Source organism: Clytia hemisphaerica, unplaced genomic scaffold, assembly GCF_902728285.1.
Source record: "Clytia hemisphaerica strain Z4C2 unplaced genomic scaffold, Clytia hemisphaerica genome assembly, whole genome shotgun sequence".
NCBI lineage: Eukaryota > Metazoa > Cnidaria > Hydrozoa > Leptothecata > Clytiidae > Clytia > Clytia hemisphaerica.
In genome coordinates, this window is record NW_027104233.1 from 393,418 (window position 1) to 405,407 (window position 11,990).

The window sequence follows — 11,990 nt, forward strand, 5'->3', positions numbered from 1 at the left end:
AAACAATGGATATCGAAGCTCAATCTCAAATTAAGTTATTAGAGAACAACAATAGCGAGGTCAACAAGTGTTTATTTAGACCGTTCAATGCGATACCGTAGGTCTGTACATAACTTGCCAAAGCAAACCATGCAAGTGAAATCTTATGTACAGGCCTACGGTATCGCACTTTACGGTTAAAATAAACCCGTGCTTAACCTCGCTAATATAAAAGTACGACGTTTTACATGATTCTATTCTTTTTGCAGAATATTACTGTGACACCTCCTAAGATTCAGAAGGTTGTACTGTAAGTATTATAGATTATCAACGCTGGTATAAGAAATTAACGATATGTCCTATCATCTATCGATGGATTGACTATGTTTTCTAATCGCAGTTTCGGGGAAAGGGCGCGAGATTATGATCAATGGCGGAAAACAAGAAGACTGCCCGCGACTCGCGCTAGTCTTTGCGGGAATGTTCTTGTACCCATACCCCGCGTGTTCTTCATTCATCTTCGACCCACTTTGTGTTCGATCGTTTTCTCCCCGCCTCCCAACTCTCCAACAACTCTCTCCGTGGTGGTTGGCCACTCGATTGTGACGTCTAGATTTCCTAGGGCCTCTGATGTTCACGCCGCCTGCCTCGCCTTTTGTATAGGGCCTCTGGTATACGCTCTCTGTTTCAAGGCTAAATCGCCTCTAGTATACGCCCTCTGATTTAAGGCTGTACTACGCCACTTCAGCAGATATGACACTATAGAATATATTCCGTCATGGTCAAACGACTCAACTCTGTGTTCTTTCCTTGTTTCCCGATCATTAACACCTAGAATTGTGTTACCACTTATTGCTACGCTTTTTCAAGTCAGAATATTTTTTTAGAGATGACATAGAAGAGCATGAATGTCCTAATGAAAATGTCACAACCCGGAGAAGTTCAGGTGAGAAAAAAATATGGTGAATTGTTAATTTCAAAACTTAATTAAACATGATTCGCATAATATCCACTGGTGTGTGAGAGAGATTGAAACATAACTAGATATTTTAACGAGATATCTTTTTATTTCTCCTTGCTCTTCAGAGGAAATACAGTATTTAGTGTCTCTGATTTCATAGTAAAATAAAGCGTTGATCCTTCGTGGATTAAGAATCGGTGCTTGAATTTGGTTGCTATAAGTGTAATGGTTTCTCTGGATAGAATACTCCATAATTGTCTCGACTGCGATGATGTTGACTCCAGAATAAAAGATTTTGTGTATTATTTTGTCAAATTCAATCCACCGTTTCCTTTAGGAGGGGAATGCTTCGTAGATTTGCAGCCTAAAAAAGGTATCTAAAGCCGAAATGTTTCACAATTTGTTTCATAAATTTCAAATATTTTCAATGCGTTAAAAGTTTCCTAATTCTTGGTATGCGTAAGGTATTTTTCTAACAGAAATATCCGAAAAAAAGGTGGGATTTTACCACTGTCTATTGCAACAAATAGAAGCACATCAGTGGTAAAATCCGGTTATCGTCATCTTGACGCATATCAAGAATTCAAGCATTTATCGCTATCGACTCTTTGCAAGAATAAGTAAAAATAAAAAACTCATTGAGAAAGAGCTGGAAAGAAACTTTAATTGAGCTTCTCGTTATTTATCTCATGCAAATGTATTCTTCTTTTAGCTCTTGATAAGGCGTTGAAAACGAAACAAAGCTTCTTACTGTGCAAACCATATGGCCACGCAGTGTTTTCTGGCCAAATTAAGGACACTATAAAACATTGGTTAAATGATACGATCATTGATTCATACATGAAGTCTCTTTTCACCCGAAACGTGAGAATCACTGTTTTCCATTTTTCCTCAATCGAATGCGTTTGTTTTAGAAATACGACCTAATTTTGTGTTTTTAACACCACAAGATGGCACAGAAAAAAAATCAACCTGTTAAATGTCCTTTTAAATGAGCATTGTGTTATCAAGTCAAGAAATAATTTTAACGTTTTTTATTATGTCTAGAATATACCGATTTCCAACTATATCGAGACAGCAATGATGAGTGCCTTAATGAAATGTGCTAATTTCTCAATGCCTGATGGAGTCAAAGTAATTATGATTTTTAGTTTTTTTTTAATCTTTGTTGCGAACGAATATCTAGAAGATCGTTAAATCACTGCTATAGTTACAAACATTACAATTTCAGAACGGTAGTAATTCGTAATGTATTTTGATTAGTTTATTAGTTGATGAATTCCTAATCAAAAGGTATTTATCAATCAAAAGTCTTGACAATTTTCAGAATTCAAAATTTACGTTTTATCTTTGTAATCATAGTTTTGAAACTCTGCCCAAAAAAAAGACTTTTCTAAATGCTATATCGCTTTTTCTACCACAGAAACAATTTTCAAACTCTCGCCTGATGGGATTGTATTCCACTGATAAACACTGGCGTCTAATGGTGAGAGAATATTTTAAAAACCTTGATTCCAAGGTACCTCTGATTGTTGTGTACCTCTTTGATTGAAAAATTGTAATAGTGTTTTTGCTGGTGAATGGAACAAATTTTCAATGTATTTTTTGAAATTTTTTGAAAATTCATTTCTTAGTATTTTGGTTATAACTTTTAAACCCAGTGAAGCAAAAAGTGATACACTAGAATTTAACTTAGCCATTTCACTCAAATTGGAAATTAAAATTGAAAAATTGTTTCTCTGTAACTCACGGCATTGAATAAGGCACACTTGCTACATTTCATTATACTCTTTTATAGATTATTTATCCAAAAGAAAAGGGCATTTGTATGATAGATCCATTTGGTGAGAGTTCTGCTCATTGACAGAAACCAAGCAAGCTTGGGAGTAAGTTCAAATACTTTTCCTTTAAACCAAGGTACTTTATTGTGATTTTTACATTTCCATTTGGATTTTATATACAAAACGATTTATATTGACTGATGTATAATTTGTTAGTCCCGAAGAAAATGATTTCACCCGTTCATAATACTTTTGCACGAGTTACATCTTAAGGAATGTTACCATCCTTTCAATCCTAAAGTTTCCAGAAATTCCTACTAAGAAATATCATTATTTCTTCGCTTAAACCTATTTTAATCCTTTTTCACGTGTTTTTGATTTTATTTTTCTGTTCTCCATTTGCCCCTTTTATTTATAAAAAATAAAATTATTTTACTCTAGAGCATTTATGACAAGAAACTTTGATGCGAACCAAACTTGGAAAATTGTTTGTAAAAAACATGCCTTGCAGAAAGACATCATATCATGCGGAGTGTTTTGCCTGAAGGTGAGTTAGCCTTTATTTTAAAATCTGTAAAATCTAAATACCAATGGAATGAGCATGAAATTCCTATTAAAATTTAGTTACAAGACATGCCTTTATTATTTTTCTATCAAAAGTTATGACGAATGAAGGTTTTCTGATGATGTCATCGCAAGCCCTTCCAGGCAAAACTAAAAAATAATCCTAGGATGCACGATACTAAACTCGAATCTATAAATTATATGTATAAGGGCCCGTATATAAAGGGCTCGCATATCAAGCTGACGATTTCTTTTAAGGTTCGTTCTATAGTAAATTTATTCCAAAAAAGCTAAAAAGCGACATGTTTAATTCCCAAAGATCGTGACAGCAGAATAACTTGATAAGAATATTGTAAATATACGAGTTTAAAATACTTTATAATACTTTTTAGCAATTTCTTTACATTAAGATTATTCGTCAAGATTTAATAGACAAACAATTTTACGGAGTTTTCCATACCTTTTGTCATGGTGTCAATATCTTGTTTCTATATTTCATTAGTTTGCCGAGGCCATGTTAAAAGAAGAAGATCTACCAACAAAACTTCCCCCAAAAGAGCTCCGTGATTACCGTCGTAAAATTGCCATTACGTTGATAGAAATTGGAGGTATGACTATTTATTATCATCTTTCTAATTTTACTATATTTTAGTCTAAGACAAAGTCACTAACTCAAGATCATTCCAAGCTGGAATCAAACTTCGGGCGGCTTTTTGGAGGAAATTTTTAGTCACCCGATAGATTCAGAAAGTCTTTATATCACTCAGCCTTATAGCCAACTTTTTCTCCGTAAACTATAAATTACGTTTTTTATACAAATATGATATAACATGATAAACGTTGTTTCAAAAATATTGGCAGTCCGCACATATCGGTTAGTTGCTCTCAAAGGAAAGAAAGATACAATTAAAAGTAACAACTCGTTGAAAAGATAATTGGTAACTTGGCCAACATATTTTTCTGACGCTTTGAACTTCGCTGATTTAGAATATGTATTCAGATTTTTCATATCTTTCTTCGATCAAAAGAAACGTTCGTACAGGCCTCCGAAGTTGGTCCATTTTGCCTCTGTTGGCCCGTTTTTGACCATTCTAAGCCTACTTTGGAGGCCTGAACTTTTTTTTTGAAGAAAGATATGAAAAATTGGTAGACATACCCAGAGAAGTCCAAAGTTTCAGAAAAATATAAATTAAGATATTTTGGCTACTAACAAAAATCTTCATTTTTTATTTTCGAATTCAATGAAACCTTTTAAAGCTTTAAACTCAGAATTATCTTTTCAACGAGGTATTACTTTTGATTATATATTTTTTTCCTTCAAGAGAAAGTAAGCAAAATGTGTGGGTTGCCAATTCTTTTGAAATATACTACTCGATGCCAATAATCATCGTCTACTATTAAATCCAATTAAAGTTTGTCAATCCTTTTTTATCAATAACAGTTGAATTTTCGTACCAGAGAATTTTGGGATTGAGGCAGTCTTCGAATGTCTATCAGAACTTGTACAACTCGATATATTTATGTATTGCTATAGGTAACGACGACTGGTGTGGTGAAGTTTGCCGCTTATGTGACAGGACGTCTCCCCCACCGTCGAAACGATTTGGATCAAATCCGAAAGAATGGGGATGGGTAATTATGTGATTGATATTTTATAACCTTGAACCGATTCACTACTACTTTGGTCAATAAACTTTTGAGTTCCTAAAAAGTAATGCACAAAAGAAACCAAGTGCACAATAAGTTTAGTCTACGTCAGCTCTCTGAAAGACACTTTAAGTTTTGAAATCATCATTTTTGACATAAACTTAAAAATGAATTTCAAAATTGTTTTTTGTGGGATTTTGCCCAAAGATTAAAATTTGACATAAAATGACTTTTTTGAGATTTAACCAGTTTTTTGTTTGTCTTTTTTCATCAAATTTATAAGAAAATTAGCAACTAGTGGACCAAAAGCATATCATTTAGTGAATTAACTGGAAGTTTTACCACTGAACAATTTCCATTAATCCAGTCACTGGCACTGACTTCTTTAATCACCCTCACCTAACCTCTGGGTATTTAAAGCGGTTAACGGTTTCAAGTTTTTTTAAGATAGACTTATGTTTGGTATGTTTATTACCTATCATTAAAAATCACCAAAAATCCTCAAAGTCTATTCCCGTGTCCATGTCAAAAATAAAATTTACCGCATTCTGGGATCCACAGCCTGCAAAGTGATAATCGATTCTTCCCTATAGTGTAAACAAAACGACCTCTATTCAGGTTATTCTGTTATTTTTCATTAGTTATCTATTTTTCATCATCATAATTCTATTTTTGAATTTTCCAGGTTTGTTGTGACTTCTGCAAACCAGTCAAGTGGTATCACGGTGTTTGTTTGGGCATACGCGGTAGGACAGAATACCTCAGTGAAATAAGCTATTTTTGCGGAAAGGTAATTTCTTGCAATATCTTATTTTAGTTTAATGTAATGGCCGAGTATAGAATAATTATCAAGTTGCTACTACGCTTAGCGTATGAAATTTGACCAGCCACCGTGGTAGTTAATTAGGTCGGTTCGATACTTTGCTCTTAAGAAATGACAAAAAATAATAATACGACAGAAGACTATATCCTTTGGATTTCCTGTAGTTTTAAAAGCAATTTTCACTCACCCGATGAAAGATATAGCTTTTTCAGCGTTGTAACATTTTCAGAAAAGATGAATCCTAAAATAAATCATACCAGCCGGGTATCTAAGGCGAAAAAAAATGTAGTGTTCTCGGAATGCGGGTCAAGGAAAAAAGCTCTCATGTGGTCGGCCGGATAAAACTCTTTTTGCTTTTTTTGATAACTTATAAGATCATTGATGTACAAACAGTACGAAGTAAGCCCTGAATACTAATGTATCAACTATTAACGAAGTCTGTGGCCGGGTCAGCAAAGAATGGAGAGATTCTTTGATCTTGGGAGGTATTCACCGTGAAGAAATTTCACAAAAATAATTATTCAATATAAAGTTATGATACAAAGTTAATAAGTGATTGACCCCAAAAAACAGCAGAAAACAGCGTTTTTAGACGTCAATCAGCTTATAACTTTGGTTGATATCTTTTGACTGAATAATCATTTTTGAGAACTTTTTCACAGTGATGACGTTCGATGATCAAGGATTCACTTCAGTGAAAATGATAGTTATAGCACTTTTCTACAAGATTTTCATTTTTTTCTTCTTCATTTTCAACTTCATTTTTAGAATTTCTTTAAAAATTGTTCCACTCACTAATCTCTTTTCAATGATACCAAATTTATAAAGATTGAAGAATTCCTTTAAAAGTTATAGGTAAAAGAAAAAAGAGTGCACACTTATCGTGAATAGACTTTATAATAATTGATTTTTTTCTTCTCTCTTTCAGAAACTTGTTCAGGATGAAATCTTCACTCTAAAATTAGGTGAAACTTTGATTCGCCAACGGACAAGGGTCCGGAACTCCGGAAGTGTTTCACATGCAAAGGCTCCTTGAGAGACGAACCACTTAAGCCTCCTCACGATATGGTCTTGGTTCAGCTCAAAGAGCGACCAATGGCAGGTGGCTCTTGGGCTGACAAAGATTCGTTGATATCGACATCAGTCCACTTCCATGCCAAGCCACAATGTGTTAGAAAGCTAGATCCCAAGAAAGTCAAGCTCTCAAGAGAATTCAACGATCTTGATGATTCGCATCGGGAGCAACTGCGATTTCTTGGTATCGATATGAATACTTTATACTGGTGATATTGTCTTGTTTTTTAGTTACATAGTTTTTTAGTGGTTTTTAACAAGTGTATAAACTTAGACTTAAACTTTCTTTTTATTCTGACGCTGTATTGTATCTTCTCACTGATAAATCAATAAGTATGGTTGCAAACCATAAATGGAAAATTGGGACTATCAATGTTCGAACTGGCAGAGACGATATTAAACTTAACCACATTATTAACGAAATCAACAAAGCAAACCTCAGCATATGTGCAATTCAAGAACTGAGACGTTTATCCACAGGTTCAGCCACTATACCGAGTGTAATAAATGAAAAAACCACCAAATATGAAATATATTGGAAAGGTCACATATCAAAAAGGATACATGGCGTAGGAATAGCCGTCAAAATTGACCCTGGTATCGACATTAAAGATATCAAATATATAAGTGCAAGAATTATCTCCATGGACGTTATCGTTTATGGATGTTCGCTGAAAATTGTTAATGCGTATGCCCCTACAGAAGGAGATAGTGAATCGATGAAAAACACTTTTTACCGTCAACTGAAAAATGAGATATCGAATTTAGCACCAAATCAAAAAATTGTTTGTGCCGGTGACTTCAACGCAACGACTTCTGCTTCTTGGTCTAACTCTTCTCTCCGTGAAAACTCGATAATCAACAATCTTGAAGTTAATAATAATGGTGAACGTTTTCATGAACTATTTGATACATGTCGCTTATCAGTCTTAAATACTTGGTTCCATCATAAACGATGTCGCCGTGTTACGTGGTACTCTGCAGATGGTGTTACCGAAAAAGTTTATGACTTCATACTTACTGACAGTTGGCTACGACAATACTGCTTGAACTGTAGAGTATACAGAAGCTTTGATTTCGATAGTGATCATAGATTAGTAATTGCAACCATGAACACTCCACTTACAAAAAAAGCCAGATACCGTAAAAGAACTGTCAAAAAGAAAGCTAAAAATCTTGATCTAGCTACTTTTAATAACGACGAAAATCTTCAACTTAACTTTTTGCAATCTACAATAACCAATCTTAACTCCAAACCACTGGATGATGCAACAAACAGTACTACGCATCAGCATATCGTCGAATCCATAAATCAAGCAGCTGAGAATGAAATACCTAAACTTGTTAATCCTGTGACAACCCCTCCATGGCATAATGACCAAAAATTAAAACTCTTTGATTGCTAAAACTGCAGACAAAGCAATACTTTCCAAAGCAAGGAAGAAAATCCGACTCAGAGCACGATATCTTAAGAATCAACACTTTAAAGCCGAAGCCGATAAAATCAACGATCTCGCAATTAATCGCAAGTTACAAAAGCTGTTCCAACGTGCTAAAAAGCAATCTTCTACTCTTAGACCGATCTCCAGCGCATGCCCAACTGAGAACTTACTTAAACACTTTCAATCGCATTTTAATCCGTTAGACCCATCGAAATCATACACTCCTGAAGAATTAAACAACAACTTACCGCGATTTATCCCTGAATTACAACGTATATCCCAATCAATACAAATAAATGACGAACCACCGAATTTGGACGAAATCGATCTACAATTGAAGAAACTCAAATCAAACAAAGCCTCAAACGATGTCCAACCCGACTTATTAAATAAATTGTCGCACCCCATAATGCTCCAAGTTATTCATAGAATGTCCAATAGACTTTGGAATGATATTGATGTGCCCTCTGCATGGGGAAATTCCCGTCTACAAACCTTATGGAAAGGTAAAGGATCGAAGAAAGACCCTCAAAAATACCGTGGTTTGAGTATCGGCTCTACCGTGTGCAAATTGATGGTTAACATAGTTCTCGAAAGATTGCGTCCTTGGTACGAATCCCAAATCGCAGACGAGCAAAATGGATTTCGTAAGGATAGAGGTACGACAGATGGCATCTATACAATTAAGAGAATTCAACAAATTTCAAATCGAAAACAACAACCACTATACCTGATGTTCGTTGATCTTACAGCTGCTTTTGATCACATCCCTAGAAAGTGGTTATTTGATTCTATTCGACTAAGATTCACAGATGGAAGCTGTCCACGAATGTTCCCAATTCTTGAAAAACTCTATTCGAACACCTCATTAACCTTTGATGACGCAAATGTATCCTTCAAAACTTCGTCAGGCGTTAGACAAGGAGGACCTGAAAGTCCTTTTTTATTTAACCTCTTTATCGATTATGTAATGCGTGTCTTTATGGAGAAAGCAACCGATATAGATTTCTTCGAACACAAGTATCGAATTAACCCCCGAAGTATCAAACGCAATCAGCGTTATCAATTGAGAAATCGTAACATTAAATTAAATGGAAATGCGATACTCCCATGGTGTGGTTATGCGGATGACATTGTGCTATTCTTAACAAATCTCCGCAGTCTGGATTCAGCAGCAGATCTTTTAAATTCGACATTTAATAGATTCGGGTTGACCATAAACAAAGGTAAAACAGAAACAATGATCCTTAACCACAACTTTGCTGATGATGAATACCCAAAATCCATTATCTCAATCGATAATACCACACTTAAAAATGTTCGTGAATTCAAGTATCTCGGAAGTATGATCAATTGTGAAGAACCTAATACAGGAAATACTGAAATCAACCACCGAATCATGCTAGCCACGTCCAAATTCTCAGAATTATCCAATCTTTTACAGAACTTTGGGATAAATCTCAAGACACGAATCAAATTCCTCAACAGCTATGTACGCAGCAGGCTCACTTATTCGTGCCAAAATTGGAACCTATCGCAAGCCCAACAAGATCGCCTCGATACAACGTACAGAAAGTTTCTGCGCAGAATGGTACGTAATGGCCAGAAACATGTCGACGAGAAAAACAACGATTATCGTATGCTCATTAGCAATAATCGACTCCGTGCAATATGTCATGTGAAAGATGTTAGTGAGTTTATCAAATTGCAACAACGTAATTATATGGCCCATATCTTACGCATGGATATTGGAAGAAGCTCGAAAATGCTAACTTTTAACGATAATGCTTATAGCAAAAAAGGAAGGCAAATGAAATCTCTGCTTGAAAATGTTGCTAATGATTCCAACATGACTGTTGATGGTTTCTGCAACTATGCTCAAAAATGATTTTGTTAGCAATGATATTTTGTCAAGAATTTCTGCCCGAGGTTATCCTATCCAGATCGCTTCGGGCACTATTTTAACCTAGGAATAGGAAATAGTAAAAATTTATATATATAGTATGAAAATAAAATGTTTTCTCCTGTCAGATCTACAAACAACAAAGAATGGCCGAATTCTTTTTCCTCTTAGAGAGACGATGTTATAATGAAAGGGTAATTAGTCCTCTCTGGGTCCCTATATATATATATTTGTATTGTAGGGAATACAAAAACTTTAGCTGTTTTTTTAACCATCAGGCATCAAGGCTAAAAATGGGGCACAAAGAACAGTCAAGCTTTTTTAAGTTTTAAATCTAGACAATATACAAGAAATCATAAAGAAATTTATGCTTACCTTCTTCTTTTCTATTCATTAAAATAGAAATGGATTTCCATGTGTTTCAGCTTCTTTCTCTACCCTTCCCTTCTTCTTCTCCTGCTAGTAGGGGGAAATTTGTTCGTTTTTTTGAGGTCGCTCGACTTTTTTAGTCAAAGCACTTGTTATACATTTTTGGAAAGCTAAGGGGTAGGGGAATCAAAATAATTTGGGTGCCAATTTTTTTTCGGACACTTTAGTGTGATTTTCGGACAAATACGACGGTCTCAGGCAAAAATCATAGGGTGAAAAATTAATGAAAATTTTAGCTTGAGAAAACGGAGACCTGTTATATATTTTTGGAAAGCTCTCAAAAAATCAAGATTAGTGATATATTGCGAGTATAGGTGATTTCTTTACCTAACTCGAGATATTAATCCTTAAAAACAGTGTTTTTCAGTGTTTTTCAGCCAGAAACAGCTGTTTTGTCCAGTTTTTGCGCTTTCGGAAGCTCAATATCTCGAGTTAGGTACTGAAATCACTTATACTCGCAATATATCACTAATCTTAATTTTTTAAGAGCTTTCCAAAAATATACAACAGGTCTCCGTTTTCTCCAGCTAAAATTTTCATTAATTTTTCACCCAATGATTTTTGCCTGAGACCGTCGTATTTGTCCGAAAATCACACCAAAGTGTCCGAAAAAAAATTGGCACCCAAGTTATTTTGATTCCCCTACCCCTTAGCTTTCCAAAAATGTATAACAAGTGCTTTGACTAAAAAAATCGAGCGATTTTACAAATTTCCCCCTACTATGCTACTTGATCCAGAATCTCAAAAAAACCAGTGCAAAATCGAAAGTGATTTCGGGACGGGGGTCATATTGGAAATTTGAAAACCACAATATTGAATTTTGGCATGGTCTCTAATACACTGGATACAAAGTGTTTATAGTTTTTGGAAAGTTAAGTTCTTTCTCTATAATACTTGGGGTTTGCTATATTTAAAAATTGAGTTTATAAAAAGTTATGATTAAAAAAGATTTTCAAAGCTCTGTAGAATTTTACTGGGGAAAACAATAAATCCAGCACACACGAGAGAAACTCAGGCAGTCATCTGAGCTTTACACACAATCATTTGTTTTATGAAAGGCTAGTAAAAACCCCTGCCATATTTTGATAGAAGAATGTATACTATTCACGGTGTCGGTGATTGAGCTGTTTTTGTTCGGTTTATCGGTGAAAAAATCAAAAAATAGCGGTTTTTCGGTGATTATCAGGTTTCTGAGAATTGATTATCCTTGTGCATAAATAATCAAAAATCAAGAAGTAAAATTTTCTTTGCTCGCTTCGCTCGCAGAAAACACCAGGAGTGACCTGATTAAATAACATATGTTCAGCAGTAGCCCATTAGTAAAAGCTCTGATGGCAAAAAATTGTTTACATACAGTAGCGTGGTGGCAGGGGGGCAACTTCCCCCT

General features: G+C 34.9%; 2 protein-coding genes and 1 long non-coding RNA gene across 3 annotated transcripts; all 3 read left to right on the plus strand.

Moving 5' to 3' along the window:
• Positions 1-1,993: 1,993 nt before the first annotated feature.
• LOC136815996 (uncharacterized) lies at positions 1,994-2,796 on the plus strand. Its single transcript, XR_010847789.1, has 3 exons — positions 1,994-2,074; positions 2,364-2,426; positions 2,739-2,796. It is a non-coding gene; the product is annotated as an uncharacterized lncRNA (long non-coding RNA).
• Positions 2,797-3,175: 379 nt separating this feature from the next.
• LOC136815942 (uncharacterized) lies at positions 3,176-7,028 on the plus strand. The gene is made up of 5 exons (XM_067072369.1): positions 3,176-3,268; positions 3,788-3,893; positions 4,820-4,917; positions 5,618-5,722; positions 6,684-7,028. The coding sequence occupies exons 2-5, from the start codon at positions 3,800-3,802 to the stop codon at positions 6,789-6,791; spliced, it is 405 nt and encodes a 134-aa protein (XP_066928470.1). The 5' UTR covers positions 3,176-3,268; positions 3,788-3,799; the 3' UTR covers positions 6,792-7,028.
• Positions 7,029-7,164: 136 nt separating this feature from the next.
• On the plus strand, positions 7,165-10,159 carry LOC136815983 (uncharacterized). Its single transcript, XM_067072404.1, has 2 exons — positions 7,165-8,107; positions 8,475-10,159. Exons 1-2 carry the CDS (start codon positions 7,165-7,167, stop codon positions 10,157-10,159), a joined length of 2,628 nt encoding a protein of 875 aa, XP_066928505.1.
• The last annotated feature ends 1,831 nt before the right edge of the window (positions 10,160-11,990 follow it).